At 43.2% G+C, this 18,757-nt stretch overlaps 1 protein-coding gene across 1 annotated transcript in view; it reads right to left on the minus strand.

Moving 5' to 3' along the window:
• Positions 1-3,624: 3,624 nt before the first annotated feature.
• The window catches only part of fam193a (family with sequence similarity 193 member A), a 32,218-nt gene continuing 17,085 nt past the window's right edge, over positions 3,625-18,757 (minus strand). The window contains 9 exon segments of the mRNA XM_029673439.2: positions 3,625-4,638; positions 5,085-5,166; positions 5,333-5,863; positions 5,866-6,214; positions 6,554-6,805; positions 7,161-7,347; positions 13,305-13,611; positions 14,418-14,750; positions 15,920-16,136. Of these exon segments, the coding sequence (XP_029529299.2) occupies positions 4,545-4,638; positions 5,085-5,166; positions 5,333-5,863; positions 5,866-6,214; positions 6,554-6,805; positions 7,161-7,347; positions 13,305-13,611; positions 14,418-14,750; positions 15,920-16,136 (2,352 nt within the window). The 3' untranslated portion in view covers positions 3,625-4,544.

The raw sequence follows: 18,757 nt of genomic DNA on the forward strand, positions 1-18,757 counted from the left end.
TCACTTACTCAAAAGCAGATGTCCATTTGTACATCGTTGATGACTGATAGCGAACACACTGTACAGGCATTTCTTTTATTTAACCGTTATTTAACTAGGCAAGTCAGTTAAGAACAAATTGTTATTGATAATGACGGCCTACCAAAAGGCAAAAGGCCTCCTGCGGTAGGCTGGGATTAAAAATCAAATTCAAATAAAATATATAAATATAGGACAAAACACACATCACGACAAGAGAGACAACACTACATAAAGAGAGACCTAAGACAACAGCATAGCATGGCAGCAACACATGAGAACACAGCATGGTAGCAACACAACATGGTAGCAACACAACATGGTAGCAGCACAAAACATAGTACAAACATTATTGGGCACAGACAACAGCACAAAGGGCAAGAAGGTAGAGACAACAACACATCACGCAAAGCAGCCAGAACTGTCAGTAAGGCAGACAGTCTGTCAGTAAAGCAGACAGTCAATTGGTCATCTATTCATTACAGAAATAAACAATGACTCATTTCAGCTGGGCTGTCTCTTCAACCCATGCTGTTTTTACTTCTCTGCGTGATTAACATTTCCCGCATTTCTTTCATCCGATAAATGTGTATGAATAGTTACTATTCATTGTGAAACCCATCTGTGATAAGAACAGTTGATTCTTGAAAAATATGAGGAAGCAAGCAATAAGGGAGAATGTCCTACTGTTGATGTCATTGTTACTCAATTCCTCTTCAGCGTGAAATGTTTGATTAAGTCACTCCGACTTGTTTTACATTTCTATTTCAGTAATTTAGCAGACGCTCTTATCCAGAGCGACTTACATTAGTGCATTAATCTTAAGATAGCTAGGTGAGACAACAACATATTACAATTGTAGCAAGTACATTTTCCCTCAACAAAGTAGTTATCATCAAAGTAGGAAAAGACAAGTGCTGTGGGATTTATTTAAGATACTCTTTAAAGAGGTAGGTAGTTTTAAGAGTTAAGTTTATGGGCTAAAATAACTGTATTTGATGAGTATATAATGTCATGAGAACACTTTACTTACAATGCATTATAATGCAGTCATAATGCATTGTAAGACTTGTCATAAGCATGTATGGTCCATTAGTTATTTAAGGCAGTTGAAAATTTGCTACAAAGATTGACATAACATATTTTGTATCCTTATAATACATCAAAAAGGCTCATAATATATTATAACAAGTTATAAAGCCTTATACCTGTCCGTTTTAAGTAGGTGCTACCAAACTGAACTGTAGCAGACACAAGTCTGCCTCACAGAAGTACATTCTGGTTATTGTGTCACTGTGACCTCATTCCTGTGTGAACCCTTAGTGTAAATGTGCAGTCACTCATACAGTAAACAGTGAGCGTATCTACCTAATAAGTAGTTTGTCTATCTATTCATATGGAAATGAGCTCGGATGATCAAGCAATGTTGAATTAGTCTCGCTTGGTGTCATGTGACATGGAGGGTGCTTGCTCAACCACGCACTGTGGCGCTTGGCAGGATGTGTAACAAAAGACAAAGGAAGTTCAGAAGATGACAGAGAGCCTCAAAAAGTTCCCTTTTTGTAGGTGCCATTTGAAAGGGAAAAGAAAATGAATGGGGGTTGCCATTGGGGGTTTAAAATCATGTGGTTTATCATTTAAAGAGCACATCCTCCCGAGCCTCCTATGAATGTGCACTGCTTTTATTTGAGGTATGTTAACTGGACATATAGTGCCTTCAGAAAGTATTCATACCCATTGACTTATTCCCCATTTTGTTGTGTGACAGCTTTAATTGAAAATGGATTAAATTGTTTTTTCTTACCCATTTACACACAATACCCCATAATGACAAGGTGAAAACATGTTCTTATACATTACAGCTGTGAGTCTTTCTGGATAAATCTCCAAGAGCTTTGCACACCTGGATTGTACATTATTTTCCCATAATTTTTTTCAAAATTCTTCAAGCTCTGTCAAATTGGTTGTTGATCATTGCTAGGCAACCATTTTCAAGTCTTGCCATACATTTTCAAGCAGATTTAACTCAGGAACATTCACTGTCTTCTTGGTAAGCAACTCCAGTGTAGATGTGGGTTTGTGTTTTAGGTTATTGTCCCCCTGAAAAGTGAATTCATCTCCCAGTGTCTGGTGGAAAGCAGACGGAACCAGGTTTGCCTCTAGGATTTAGCCTAGCACCATTCTATTTCTTTTTTTATCCTGAAAAACTCCCCAGTCCTTAACAATTACAAGAATGCCCATAACATGATGCAGCCACCACTGTGCTTGAAAATATGGAGTGGTACTCAGTAATGTGTTTATGGTATCACCCCACACACTATTAACAAAAAGTGAATTGCTTTGCAACATTTTTTGCAGTATTACTTTAGTGCCTTTTTGAAAACTGGATGCATGTTTTGTAATATGTGCTATTCTTTACAGGATTCCTTTTTTTCACTCTGTCAATTAGGTTAGTATTGTAGAGTAATTGCAATGTTGTTGATCCATCCTCAGTCTTCTTTTACAGCAATTAAACTCTCTGTTTAAGGGCATTTTTACTCCAGTACTTTAAGCATTCTATAAAAACGGGGTTGAATACCTAACTCAAGACATTTCAGCTTTTAATTTTTAATCCATTTGTAATAAAATTCTAAAAACTATTTCACTTTGTCATTATGGGATATTGTGTGTAGGCCAGTGACAAAAACAAATCTAAACTTAATCCATTTTAAATTCAGGATGAAACAACTAAATGTGGGAAAAGTCAGGGGTGTGAATACTTTAAGGCATGTTCCCACAGAAAACTACATTTAGAGTAAATATAGTAAGAGGCTCAGACAATGCCAACAGTCTCATACATTAGTTTGGTATGTAGGCATCTAGGACCTTCATTTCTACCAGACTACCACATTATTCCACAAACACACATCACCCATTATACCCTCCAAAGGAAAACCTTCATCAATCACATTTTCCCCAGGGTTCTGTGAGCGTCGAGGAGTCAGAGCAACTTATGTGGAGGACTGAGGGCAAATAACCCGCACTCACATTTCACCACTGATTGACATGACAGTCAAGTCCCTTACCTTTTCAGTCACTGTTACGAGAATGTGGGGTCCCACAGGACTGTCATAGCTCCACTACCAATTGATCATGTGACTGACTACAATCAGTGGTGGATAACTCGGAAAGCACCCGGTCCTCCAGGTGACTCACTGTCCCATCATCTAGTGTGGCTGCACACCCCAAATGGAGAAGCATGAGTGATGTCTTTATAGGCCAAACATTCCCTGAAAGCACAACCAGTAAATATTACTCACCTTGGGGTAGAAGGTAATGGTGAACAGTTAAAAGTCACTTAGTATCGAGGGGATGATAGTGCTACAGCATCTTCTTACTTAACCAATAAGCCTACAAGTCTCTAGAATAGATTTCAGTGTATAATGAGCAGATGGATATGATTTACAATCCAGGTACAACGGGGAGAATGGACCTCTATAAATTTGGGGAAAATTTTAAATGACAAAAATACTCCTAAATGGAACTATACTAAATACACCCACCCCCCCATCCACTGCATTAAAGATGCACCACCAATGAAATAAGCACAGACACAAGACACACACATCCTGCCATACTACTGTATTCCATCTTTCAAAAAAGAAAGATAAGATTTTAATATTACTTAACAATATGTTAAAAGGTAGCCAGTTTGGCTTCAGTGTTAATACAATATACACTCTATAACAGTTTGATAGTGTGCATTGTTCTTTTCTTCAATTTCATTCTGAAAGTATTGTGATACAAGCTGGATACAAGTCAAAAATAGGAAAGAAAACAAAATAAAAACTAACTGGTACACTTACTTATCGGTTGTGTTAAATGAAATTGAAAAAATAAAAATAAAAAAAGAACGTTGTCAAGTATTAAGCCAAGTTCCTCTCAGTCAAGTGAGAGTTGTTGGGGCAGGGGAGAGTATGGCAGACCATACCCATTCATTCCCTTGTCAGTTATCTGAATGAGATGCCGTGCTAGGAATCGTGGGTAACAAGGGGATAGTAAGCCACAGTAACTGAATGAAAGGCTTTAATTCATCAGATATCTTTTTTTTCTCCGAATTTTTTCCATGTGTGTGTCTGTTTTCACAAGGCATACATAGTAAGGATCTTTTGACTACGAGTCAGGCAAAAACAATAGAGGAAATGAATTTCAGAACATGGCTTTTTAAGTCAAGAGAAATGCCCCTCAGACTAAAAACACACAAACGAGCAATAAAAACAAAACCAGGTAGAAAGTAGCATTTTGTGATTATTCTTGTGTGTGTCATTTAATGTCATTTTTTTTTCTCTCAGAGTTCTGCTTGAGGATCAGACCGGAGGATGGGTTCATGGTAGAACCGCACAGCAACAAAGAACGAAGGCAGCGTGAGTGTGCGCCATTTGGGCACAGCAGGGCTACGGGATCGGTGGTAGCAGTTTGAGTGGGGGGTGGGGGTGCCGATTGCTTCCTGCCACAGTCTCTTTTTCTTTGTCTTACGCGAGGCCCCATCAGTGGGCGGCGAACGTTGCTTTCTTCAAGCTAAAGTTGGACCAGTTGATGGACAGCCGTTGTCGGGTCTGCCTGGCGGAATCCAGGCAGAACCTGGGGAGGGAGGGAGAGAAATGGGGAGTTAAAGATCCACTCCATGCAGCGCTTTTCATTAGGGGTATCTGGAGGAGGGAAGTACGCTCAAGTTAAGTACCAATTATCTTTCATTCCTCCCAAAGTTTGCATTTGTTCTCTTCCCTTCACGGATTTGAAAGGACTCCACCAATGCTTTTAAATTTGTGGGAAGTAGTGAACAAGTGCACACTTCAGGGGAAAATAGATATAATTGGGGTACACCCGTAGTCCTCTTCACACCCATAATCATAAGCTTAACAAAACAAGTCATTTGTTTTAATAATTTAATGACAAATTGATTCACATAATAGATTCTGCATATAAAGCATCCAACTTCAGTTCAAGCTAGATTCAATTTAAACACTTTGCAACTAAGCTTCTAAAAATAAGCTTTATGTAGTCAATGCACTGTCAAGTGCCAGTACCTTTTGAAATACTCCACCTCCCTCTCAGTCTCGTCCATGTCAGTACTGTCCAGATCAATGTCTTTGGGCAAGAAAACGTCATCTGCAATAAGAGAACACTCGGTCACAAAATGCTAACTTAACAAATGTAAATGTCCCCATCTCAATATTATCTCTGTATGTGCCAGAAACACTTCTGCAGCCCTGAAACTAACCATCCTACAGGGATAAATAAAACTGCACAGCATAACCTAGCATAGCATGCTGACCTATTGAGTTGTTTGTCTTGTCGGCCTTCTTCTTCTTGTTCTTCTTGGCCTTGGCCTTGGGCTGGGGGGATTCTGCGCTGAGGGGTTTGCCGTTCTGCTGGGGCTGCTCCGTCTGCGAGGCAGGGGAGGGCTCCAACAAGGGTCGGCTCCTCTCATCTTTCACCTGGCTCACCGACTGCTGATGGTGCTGCCTTTTCCCGTTGTTCCTCTCCTCCTTCCTGGGTCCCGGTGCCAGAGGGACGACCGGGTCTTCAGCGGGAAGCCTGGGCCGGGTCACTTTGACATCTGGTGGTTGTTGTTGTGTACTGTTAGTGGTGGTCGCCTCTGGGGCTTTCTTGACCATCGTTGTCCCGCTGGCGGTTGGCCTGATTGGCTGCTGTTGTTTTGGCTTGGCTTTGCCATTGGCCTCCGTCGGTTGGGGTGCAACGGAGGTGCCGTTGAGAAGGAAGGGGACTGGGGAGTTGGGGGCATTTGGGGTGAAGGGGGCCGGAGTAGGGGCTTTCTCCCTGCTGTTCTTTGGACTGTGCTGTGAGGGGGAGGCCGGGGCTGGGGTAGGTGCTCCACTCTGGGATCCTTGTGGCCAGGGAGGCGCATGAGGCTGTGCAGGAGCTGGCTCTTGCCGTTGCGGAGGTTCTCTAGGACGTTCTGGGCCGTCTGTTTGAGGGGCTGGGGGTTGTTCTGAGGTACGGGGGCGGCGAGCTCCTTGGCTTTCTCCTTTTTCTTCTTGACGGAGCGGAGGTGCTGCAGCTCTTGCAGGCGGAGTAGTTCCCGTTGGAGGGCGGCCTCCTCCTCCCGCCGCCGTTGCTCCTCCTCCAGGAGCTGCTGCACCTGCTCTTCCTCCCGCTCGCGGGCCTCCGCCTCCAGACGCACCTTCTCCTCCATCTGAGACACACACACAGTTCACACACACAGTTCATATCCGGTAGGTCCTTTGCTTCATTTAGTAACAAAAAAATACAACTCTGGTTTGACCCAACTCCCTTTTTGAACCAAGTCCTTAGCACCAATGTTAACATTACACCTTGAAGGGTTATAGTTCAGCCCAAAATCAAATACTAAAACATATCATGTCTGGATTATCAGTGCAACTATCGACCACTTTTGAGGTCTGCTGGGGTGAACTATTACTTTCAAAGTGACATTTTAAATCACAACACTGTCGTCGAAACAAAAAGGGGTAACACTTCAAACAGAATGTTGTATAACGCTTTAAACCACTACCTTCTTCTGTTTGTGGCGGGCCCGCTTTGCAGCCTTGGAGCTGGAGGCAGGCTTGTTGTCACTGGCGCTGTTGATGAACTGCAGCAGGTCCTCCACCCGCCGGTGGTCCTCTATGCCATCGGCGCCACTGTCGCGCTCCACCACGGCCGGCTGCTCCTCCCTCTTGGGCTGCTCCTCCTTCCGCTTGGTCAGCCTTAGGCGCAGCTTCTCGCGCATTTCCGCGTAGTTGCGGCTGGTGGGCGCCGCCGGGGGCTAGGGGAGGAAACAAGGAAATAGGGTTTAGATTATTCTGGTAGTTTGAGTTAAATTGTGTGTTGAATATCATTAGAGCATCCAATACTATCTGGGGTGAGTTTCCGCTATACAATGTAAAATGTGTTGGGGACCTAATCAGAAGTGCCATCTCTCCAGACTAGGCTCGTTCAGCTGCTGGCTAGACAGTGTCCAACATGACGTTCTAGTAAAGATGTAGACTCTGTATTCCACAAAATGTCAGACTACATCATAAAACACTTTTACAGACTTCTGTTGCTCACTTTTCCACAAGTTGATACATAGTAATATACTCATATTAGTACGAGTATATATGCATGTGTGCATGTCTTACCCCGCCGTGGCCGAAGAACTCGCAGTAGCAGCAGTCGCAGTACTTCCCTTCCTTCTGGTTGGTGGAGGTGGAGGTGGAAGAGCTGTGCTCCGAGCAGCTATCCTCGTCCTGGCTCTCCTCGCCGTCGTAACCCTGGTGGTCGTACGCCCCGTTTCCCTCGCAGCGGTGGCCCTCACACTCGGGGTCACTAGAAGGAGTCAAAACGCCAAGGTCAAAATGTCAATGTCATGCCAATATGTAGTAGTTGAAATACCGGTAGGTGAAGTTCACCCAATAAATATTTGGAACTTTCTGTACTGTCAAATAAACTGGTTCCAATTGTGGCAAGTCGGATAAGATAGATGTATAGTAAACATATAAACAACGTTCACACATGACTGATACAAATGCTTACAAGGCAAGATAAATGTAAGGCACAAACATCAATTTCATTAAAGAGCCATGCTAAACAAGATAAACATACTGTAAGTCACACAAATACATTTTTCACTGAAAAGCAGTACTGATACAAAACTGTTAGTAGTGCTCTTGGCTTTAAGAGGTAAAGAGTCTGTTCCCTGATGGCAGTACTGCATAATGGCTGTCCAGTGGACGTGTAAGATCCAAAATTATTTCTTTACCCCGCTTATGTGTGTGCTCTTTGTAAACGCCGGAGAGCCTTTTACCTTCTTCCTACAATCTTACCACTGACCTGCACAACTCTCTCTAGGGTAATCTGACTTGCCTATGTGAGGGAGTCAAACCAGGCAACAACACTAAAATGTTAAGACGGGCTCAATAAAACAAGAATCAGATGTGCCAAGATTAGCAGTGTCATCTGAGTATTTGATGTACCGTATGTTCTCAGGGCAGGTGCTCCTACAGTCATCTGTATAGCGTAAACAGGACAGGAGAGCGGATTGAGCCCTGTCCTGCACTCACCAATGAATCCCACCCATGGTGGTCTATTTGACAGAAAATAGAAAATCCACAGAATGAGTTTTGGACTTAGGTTCATAGTCAAAAGTTTGACCCATTAGATATGGCTGTATACTGCTAAAAGTAGAGGTCGACAGATTAATCGTAATGGCCGATTAATTTGGGCCGATTTCAAGTTTCCATAACAATCGGTAATCGGTATTTTTGGACACCGATTTGCCTATTTATTTTTTTACACCTTTATTTAACTCAGCAAGTCAGTTAAGAACACATTCTTATTTTCAATGACTGCCTAGGAACGGTGGGTTATAACTGCCTTGTTCAGGGGCAGAATGACAGATTTTTACCTTGTCAGCTCGGGGATTCGTTTTTGCAACCTTCCGGTTACTAGTTCAGTGCTCTAACCACCTGCCTTACATTGCACTCCATGAGGAGCCTGTGTGGCAGGCTGACTACCTGTTACGCGAGGGCAGCAAGGAGCCACGGTAAGTTGCTAGCTAGCATTAAACTTATCTTATAAAAAAAACAATCAATCTTAACATAATCACTAGTTAACTACACATGGTCGATGATATTACTAGTTTATCTAGCGTGTCCTGCATTGAATATATAATCGATGCGGTGCCTGTTAATTTCTCATTGAATCACAGCCTACTTTGACAAACGGGTGATGATTTAACAAGCGCATTTGCGGAAAAAAGGCACTGTCGTTGCACCATTGTACCTAACCATAAACATCAATGCCTTTCTTTAAAATCAATACACAAGTATATATTTTTAAACCTGCATATTTAGATAATATTGCCTGCTAACATGAATTTCTTTTAACTAGGGAAATTGTGTCACCTCTCTCGCGTTCCGTGCAAGCAGTCAGGGTACATGCAGCCGTTTGGGCCACCTGGCTCATTGCGAACTGTGTGAAGTGCATTTATTCCTAACAAAGGCCGTAATTAATTTCCAGAATTGTACATAATTATGACATAACATTGAAGGTTGTGCAATGTAACAGCAATATTTAGACTTCGGGTTGCCACCTGTTAGATAAAATACGGAACGGTTCCGTATTTCACTGAAAGAATAAACGTTTTGTTTTTGAAATTATAGTTTCCGGATTCGACCATATTAATGACAAAAGGCTCGTATTTCTGTGGGTTATTATGTTATAATTAAGTCTATGATTTGATAGAGCAGTCTGACTGAGCGATGGTAGGCAGCAGCAGGCTCGTAAGCATTTATTCAAACAGCACTTTCGTGCGTTTGCCACCAGCACTTCGCAATTCTTCAAGCATTGCGCTGTTTATGACTTCAAGCCTATCAACTCCTGAGATTAGGCTGGTGTAACCGATGTGAAATGGCTAGCTAGTTAGCGGGGTGCACGCTAATAGCGTTTCAAACATCACTCGCTCTGAGACTTGGAGTGGTTGTTCCCCCTGCTCTGCATGGGTAATGCTGCTTCGAGGATGGCTGTTGTCGATGTGTTCCTGGTTCGAGCGCAGGTAGGAGCGAGGAGAGGAACGGAAGCTATACTGTTACACTGGCAATACTAAAGTGCCTATAAGAACATCCAATAGTCAAAGGTTAATGAAATACAAATCGTATAGAGAGAAATAGTTATGTAATTCCTATAATAACTACAACCTAAAACTTCTTACCTGGGAATATTGAAGACTCATGTTAAAAGGAACCACCAGCTTTCATATGTTCTCATGTTCTGAGCAAGGAACTTAAACATTAGCTTTCTTACATGGCACATATTGTACTTTTACTTTCTTCTCCAACACTTTGTTTTGGCATTATTTAAACCAAATTCAACATGTTTCATTATTTATTGAGGCTAAATTGATATTATTAATGTATTATATTAAGTTAAAATAAGTGTTCATTCAGTAATGTTGTAATTGTCATTATTGCAAATAAATAAATACATTAAAAAAATTAAAAAAACTGGCCGATTAATCGGTATCGGCTTTTTTTGGTCCCCCAATAATCAGTATCGGTGTTGAAAAATCATAAATCGGTCGACCTCTAGCTAAAAGCACTGGAAAAGGCCAAGAACACCATCTAGGCATTGGACTTGGCAATGTGTAGTACAGTAGGACAATGTTCTTGTTCCACTCCGTTGCTTGTAGGCAAATTGAAGGGGGTCTACAATGCCTCAAACATAATTTTGTATGTGGGAGAGAACCAAACACTCAAAACTTTTCATTATGACAGGCGTTAATGCAATAAGGGCTCCCGAGTGGCGCAGCCGTCTAAGTCACTGCAATCCCTGGTTCGAATCCAGGCTGCATCACATCCGGTCGTGATTGGGAGTCCCAAAGGGCGGCCCGCAATCGGCCCAGCATCTTCCGGGTTTGGCCGGGGTAGGCCGTCATTTTAAATAAGAATGTTCTTAACTGACTTGCCAAGTTAAATAAAAGGTTAAATAAAAACAAATTTAAAAAACTAAGGTGGAAATTGCTGATGACAGCAGAGCGGATCTTCTTGGGTACTGGGCATACGATGGATGATTTCTACAGAGCTGGTACTGTATGCTCCCTCAGTGAGCGTTTGAACAGCTCACAGAACACACCCGACAATTCCTTGTGACAGGATTTAAGTTGGAGATGTTATCTGGGGCATATTAGATGTAATATCTTATTAACATCTACTTCCTCTAGAACCAAATCAGCTTCCCTTTGTGCTAAAGATAACATTTCACAACAGCTCATCCTCCTCAGTACTAAAGTCCAGACTACCAAACCTAGAATAAAAAGAGCTCAAACTCTCGGCAAACTCAATAGAATGTTCTTTTGAAAGGACATTGAGCTCAGTGTGGTTAGTTGGTAGTCTAGAGGGGTTTTAGACCCTTCCAAGTATCCCTCATCTCTCCATCCTGGAATAGTCATTCACCCTTCTCTTTGTAACCCTTTTTGCTTATTTAGAAGGGACCACTTTATCCTCACAAAAATGTATGTAATCAGACAAAGCCTCGACAGTTTCATCCAGTGTGGCATTTTCTGAGAACACAGTCCAATCGGTACTGTCAAAGCAGTCTTGCAGCACTGCACTGGATGTGTCATTCCACTGTCTTGACTGATTTATAGACTACTCCCTCTCTTTGTAGTTTATTTCGGGTAGGCTGGAATGAGGTGGACTGCATTAAGATCCTAGGTGCTACCCCTTGTTGCACATGAAACATATTGCTGATAAGAAGGAAGAGTATTTTTGAGAGTACAGCTGTTGAAAACCACCCAGTATAAAATAAAATCACAGAGTGAGGTGATTTTGACTATGCGCTGCACCCATGACGCGATTACATCTGCTGTGCAAGTAATATTGGTTGTGGGTAGTACCTTAACAAGAATGATAAAGAACTGACCGAATTCACGGGGCCGGTACTTTGGTGTGAAGGAGAGGGATAGTAGCACCACATCTGATGAGCAGTGCGATATCAGAGTGGTTACAATATACGACGATGGAAGCTAGATGTACTCAGGCTTTTATAAAGCTAGCCAACTTCAGTTAGCCTCACATTCCAGCTGAGACGTCAGTCATACTACGATAGTGGATATTGCGCTCGTCTGCCTGCTGCTAACTCTAGGCTTGTAACAGTGCATGCATGTCGCACGCTGAACTCTTGATTGAGACAATGCTGAAAAATCTAAATCGATGGGAGAGTCAAGTTATCGCAAATTCAGCAGGCTCTAGTGTGAAATTGGCCGCTAGAAGTGCTGTCGGTCTTTTATTACGTATTGTAACGACGATTTAATCTCGTCTTTAGTGTGCTTATCAATGTTAACATTACTATATTTTTTAACAAAAAAAAAAACATTGATTAATACAATATTTACTCAGTCATCTACAAAAATTTTTTTATTTAACTAGGCAAGTCAGGTTAAGAACAAATTCTTATTTACAATGAAGGCCTACCCAGCCAAACCCCGACGACGCTGGGCCAATTATACGCTGCCCTATGGGCCTCCCAATCACGACCGGATGTGATACAGCCTGGATTCGAACCAGTGACTGTAGTGACACCTCTTGCAATGAGATGCAGTGCCTTAGACCGGGAGCCATGGGGACGATGATGCAATCTTTCAGAGAGTGAGGGAATATATGATTTCATTGGTCCTCCAACCACACTTCATTCAGAGTAAATGGAGTTAGCCTGACCCGGGGCAAGTTAGTTCTGAAGGACTCGTTGCCATAGAAATGTACATGGCTAAAAGCTGAGCCACATTCATATGACCGGTTATTTACAGTTGAACTCAGTTGACCAAAGTTGCCTCACTAACTCCTCAAACCTCATTCAAAGTATAGGGCTCAGGATATTGGCAGATCTGCTGTATGCTTTGACATAAATGCAAACCCTGCCTCCGTGCTTTTCCCCATGTCAATGTCATGCCTGTATGGTGTTCTGAATCTGACAAAGCTCAGTTCTGAGTCAATGACATGTCATCTAAACAAGTTTCAGTAAGACTGATCAGTTTGGCCTCTCGGTATGCCCATTGGAAAGTAACGTTGACATACATTTTATGGAGTATAGAAGGGAGCGATGGGCTTCCAATGTTCTGGTTATGTGTAAGACCTCGTTGTTTAGAAGCCCACTCAAAGCATCAGTAGGTGGTTTCAATTCAATGCTCTCCAATAGCCATGGAGAGGTAGTTGGCAGATGTTTTGCCTAATCAACTGATACAGGATCAGATTTCAATTCATGGGCAGTATTAAAAATAAAAGCTTGCAGCACGCTCAGTGCTCCGTTGACATTTCACAGAGATAGGCTTGTTTAACGCTGTTAATATGAACAGTGTATACTAAAATATGAAAGTACTACATGCCATGTCTCAAATTCGATATACATCATACCTCTATTGTTTAACGTCCTCCGGATTTGAGAAGAAAGATGACAGGCTAATGACATTCAAGGTAGCCTTAATTCCCACACAGCATCCAGCCTAGCTGACACAAAGCTATTTTCCAAATTCTTGACCACCTTTTTTTTCATCTGGCCTCCATTGATTTAGTCACCCAAATGCCTTCCCTTTCTTCACACAGATTATGATAGAGACATAAGGTTTGGCCCATTGTTTTTCTTAGAGGATTATCTAAACAATGTGTTTTTGATTGGACACACTATACAGGCCGTGATATTTTCTCATCGCTCTACTGGTCAATGTTAGTATCAGGAGTAGGTTAATCTGATCTTAGATTTGTGATAAAAGAAAACTTAAACAAGGGACTGACCTGCACACGCTGGGCGGGGCGCTAATGGCCCCGTCGGCTGGGGCGGCGTCAGGTGGCTCGGCTGGGGACAAGCACATGCCCTGGTGGTGGGCCTCCATGAAGCCTGGGGCCGTGGTGGGAGTCGTTGGGAAGGGCTGCGAGCCCATGCTGGGGTAGTGATGCTGGGCGGTGGGGCCAGGGGCAAGAGGCAGGGCTGGGCCAGACGAGAGCTGAGGGAGGGAGGCCAGGCCTGTGGGGCTATTCCTAGGGGCGATGGGGCCAGGTTGTTGCCTATGGTCCTCTTTGCCTATATTGTGAAATACATCACCTGGCAGACATAAGAAAAAAACAAATGCATATGAAATTATGCACAGTCAGCAGCTGGTCAGTGAAGATCGGAGACAATTCACAAGAAGTCATCTTAAATGCCTCAATGAAGGAAATACATTTACAATCTATTTCAGACCCATATTTTTGGGTCATCAGGTATATTCTGACCTCTGCTTGTCTGTTCTGTATTTGGAACATGTTAAACTACAATCATTGCTGCAAACACAACACTTTCCCAGGCAGCTTTCCTGTCACATCAGTACAGATCAAGGAGAAGAAGCTAATTCAGGCCATTGAGAGACGCAGCTTTGCGGCTAGTGACTGCTAGCCGGAAGCCCCCCCCCCATTTTATCACATAATTACAAAACTAAGTCGTTGGCGAAGTCTACACCCCTTTGTTTGTGTGATTGGTCAACAGTAGGAATTCTTCAAAAGTCTTTGCTGTCCTTCTACGACATACTTTTCATTGAGTAATATTCCACCAAACATCTTAGTTAAATGCACAATTGCGCAACTAAGACCTTCTCTGCAAAAATATCCAAATTAATGACGGATTTTTTGAGTTAGATTAATTCTGACTACTGTGTCTCAAAAAGGATAAACCGTACGTACTACGGCTGCATAAATATATGTTCAAGCGAAGGTCTTTTAAAGGAGCACACTAGTTTGGTTATGAAGCATGCTGACACCTTTAGAATGAACCAAGTGTTATCAGGCATGTGGTGGTGTGCTAGTATGGATATTGGAGCGTAGCAGTGTTCCATCAGGCTAGCCCTAAGCTGCGCTCCTCCTCCTCAGTTTTACCTAAGGAGTTGGGTCTTTTAGATGAAACTTGGATGTGATTATTACTTGACTGGACAGTGGTTGCCGTGCAGGAGACTGAGGCGGTGGAGGCAGAGGTGGCCATCACCACTTTGTTGGCCTCCAGGAAGGCATCTTGGAAATTGTAGAGACACTTCTTCTTGGCGCCGTTCTTCCTCTCCCTGGGCAGGGGCTGTTGCTGCTCCGACGGCGAGGGTGGGAGGAGGTGAAGGGGGGTGGGTTCGGCCGAGGCGGTGTGGGCGTGGTCACCATAGCTGGAGGAGGAGGGCGGGGGGAGGGGCACGTCAGGGTGGTGGGGTGATCCCAGCATGTCCCCTGGAGATGAAGACAACCATTTTATTTGTATTTATTTAGCCTTTATTTAACCAGGCTTAGTCAATTAAGAACAAATTCTAATTTACAATGACGGCCTGGCGAAAAACATTTGATGAACAGGAGTTAGCTGCATGTGTAAAAGCTGCATGTGTAAGATCCTTTGTAAGTCTAAAGATTTAGATGGGTGAGAAGGAACATCGGAAACAAACAATAAGGATGGCTCTCACTGTATACAGAGTTCAAGTGTACATTGAATTCTATGGCACGAGGAGAAACAATTCTACTTCATAGAGCCAAAACACACAACACTGAACCTTGTTCGGACCCATCCTTGTATAAACTACAGAGACCAAGTCACACCACACCCCTCGGACAAAGACACTGATCCGACAGAAGGAGGAGGAGCTGGGGGAAGGAGGCTGAAATGGGAGTGGAATGGGGCCTCTTACTACAAGAGCAGACATGTACATATTACCATAGCTACCTACATGTACATATTACCTCAACTAACCGGTGCCCCAGCACATTGACTCTGTACCGGTAACCCCTGTATATAGCCTCACTTGTTATTTTACTTCTGTTTAATTATTCATTAATTTCACTTCTCATTTAATATTTATCTCATTTAAAGCATTGTTGGTTAAGGGCTTGTAATTAACCATTTCACTGTAAGGTTTACACCTGTTGTATTTGGCGCATTTGGCAAATACAATTTAATTTGGTTTGATGCAGTTGCAGTTCCAGTTCCAGTTGCAGGCAATGGAGCTGAAATAAAATGAGCAGCTCCTCCTTTAGCCTACATTAGGGATGGATGAATCATCTTCCTCTTGGAGAACTACTTGGTATGAAGGCTTTTGCTCCAGCCCCGTTGTACCACACCTGATTTAGCTAATTAAGATGACTTATTCTTTGTGAGCAGCTGATTAGTAGAATCAGGTGGGCTATATTAGGTTTTGTAGTGAAAGTCTGCAGTATGATAGCTAGCTCCGTGGTGAAGTTCCCTCACAGATCTAGGATCAGCTTCCCTTCCTCCAATCTTAACTGTAACCATTTGTGTGGAAAATGCAAAACAGACTCAGTACCAGCGTCAAGGGGCAATTTCACCCTACACCAGCTCTCCAGGAGGAAGGATGGTCATCCATGGGCTAGATGAAGAGATATGTTCTCACCTGGCAGGGGCTCCTGCAGCAGCACTGATGGGTTCCAATTCTTCATCATGGCAGCGTCGCAGATGTTCTCGAACTTGAGCGAGAGGCACTGCAGTGAGCTGTTCCAGTCACCAGCGCCGCCACCAAAGCAGTTCTGGTAGACGTGGTCCGGTAGGGAGGGGCTGAAGGCCTGCTGCTTGGGCCCTGTGTGGCTCGACGTGGGGGCAAGGGGGATAGGCTAGGAACAGAATGAAAGAGTTCTATGTTTGATCTGACAATCTTGATGGCCGTACAGTCGTCTCAAATACAACTGAAGGACCTCGGCGTTACTCTGGATCCTGACTACTCTTATGAAGAACATGTCAAGAATATTTCACGGGCAGCTTTTTTTCCATCTTCCTAACATAAATAAAAATCTGAAACTTTGTCCAAATTATTATACAGAAACGATCATTTTTGTCACTTCTAGATTAGACTACTGCAATGCTCTACTCTCAGGCTAACTGGATAAAGCACTAAATAAACTTCAGTTAGTGTCAAACACGGCTGCTAGAATCTTGGCTAGAACAAAAACATTTGATCATGTTACTCCAGTGCTAGCCTCTCTACACTGGCTTCTTGTTAAGGCTAGGGCTGATTTCAAGGTATTACTGCTAACCTACAAAGCACTACATGGGCTCCTACCGTACGCTACAGTCACAAGACGCAGGCCTCCTTATTGTATGTACAATTTCTAAGCAAACAATTGGAGGCAGGGCTTCCTCCTATAGAGTCTTTACTGAAGACTCATCTCTTCAGAAGGTCCTATGAATAAGTGTAGCATGGCTCAGGGATGCGAAGGTGAATGGCAAGACACTGGAGTGACGAACCGCCCTTGCAGTCTCCGGACAAAAAAACCCACCTATGTGAGAATGCTGTTCATTGACTACAGCGCAGAGTTCAACACTATAGTACCCACGAAGCTCATCACAAAGCTAAGGACCCTGGGACTAAACACCTCCCTCTGCAACTGGTTCCTGGACTTCCAGATGGGCCGCCACAGGTGGTAATGGTAGGCAACAACACCTTTGCCACGCTGACCCTCAACACTGGGGCCCCTCAAGGGTGTGTACTTAGTCCCCTCCTGTACACCCTGTTCACCCACAACTGCGTAGCCTAACACGACTCCAACACCATCATTAAGTTTGCTGACGACACAACAGTGGTAGGCCTGATCACAGACAACGATGAGACAGTATACAGGAAGGAGGTTAGGGAACTGGCAGTGTGGTGCCAGGACAACAACCTCTCCCTCAATGTGAGCAAGACAAAAGGAGTTGATCGTGGACTACAGGAAAAGGCGGACCGAACAGGCCCCCATTAACATCAACAGGGCTGTAGTGGAGCGGGTCGAGAGTTTCAAGTTCCTTGGTGTCCACATCACCAACAAACTACCAAGGTTCAAACACATAAAGACTGTGAAAAAGGCACAACAAAACCTTTTCCCCCTCAGGAGACTGAAAAGATTTGGCATGGGTCCCCAAATCCTCAAAAAGTTCTACAACAGCACCATCGAGAGCATCCTGACCAGTTGCATCACCGCCTGGTATGGCAATTGCTCGGCATCTGACCGTTAGGCGCTACAGAAGGTAGTGTGTATGGCCCAGTACATCACTAAGGCCAACCTTCCTGCCATCCAGGACCTATATAATAGGCGGTGTCAGAGGAAAGCCCATAAAATTGTCAGAGACTCCAGTCACCCAAGTCATAGACTGTTCTCTCTGCTACCACACGGCAAGAGGTACTGGAGCGCCAAGTCTAGGTCCACAATACTTTTTAACAGCTTCTACCTCTAAGCCATAAGACTGCTGAACAATTCATCAAAATGGCCACCGGACTAATTACATTGACACCCCCCCCATTTGTTTTGTACACTGCTGCTACTCACTTTTTATTATCTATGCAGTCACGTCACCCCTACCTACATGTACAAATTACTTCAACTAACCTGTACCCACGCACACTGACTCAGTACCGGTACCCCCTGTATATAGCCTCATTATTGTTATTTTATTGTTACTTTTTACTTTAGTTTATTTGGTAAATATTTTCATAACTCTTCTTGAACTGCACGGTTGGTTAAGGGCTTGTAGTAAGCATTTCACAGTAAGGTCTACACTTGTGGTATTCGGCGCATGTGACAAAGTTTGATTTGATTGTGTCTGGCCAGCTCCCTTCACTGGGATTCTCTGCCTCTGACCCTATTGGACTCATAGTCTCTCAACATATTTTCAATAGTGACAGCTTTTTACAACACCCGTGCTTCTACACCTGCATTGCTTGCTGTTTGGGGTTTTAGGCTGGGTTTCTGTACAGCACTTTGACATCAGCTGATGTAAGAAGGGATTTATAAATCAATTTGATTGATTGGCATAACCAAGCTGCAATCCCTCGTAGTAGATATGAGCTCATTTGAAACAGTGCGACCTCGTGTGGTATATCCATGTAATTACAGAGAAATAATCAACCAGAAAGGTATAACAGAGTTGAATCACTTCCTTGTGACGTTGGTGTAAATCCCCTGAAGGGAATGTATCAATGGGTAAATTTGATTTGTTGGGTGATTTTAAGATTTCACTTAAGGACCAATGGAATGGTCTAAAATGCAAAAACTCCACCTACCCAGGGTACCGGGCCATGCTAAATGAACTCCATCAATGAAAAATGACCAGTTAAGAGGGAACCACTCAAATCATATCCTGAAACTTAAATCATGTAAATTTCCCATCAATTGCATAGACAAAGTATAGCCAATACAGTGTAACTAGGGCTGTGACAATTATTGCATTTTGGTTAATTGTCATGCAAATGACCACGGTT

The sequence above is a fragment of the Oncorhynchus nerka genome, linkage group LG11, assembly GCF_034236695.1.
Source record: "Oncorhynchus nerka isolate Pitt River linkage group LG11, Oner_Uvic_2.0, whole genome shotgun sequence".
Classification (NCBI taxonomy): domain Eukaryota; kingdom Metazoa; phylum Chordata; class Actinopteri; order Salmoniformes; family Salmonidae; genus Oncorhynchus; species Oncorhynchus nerka.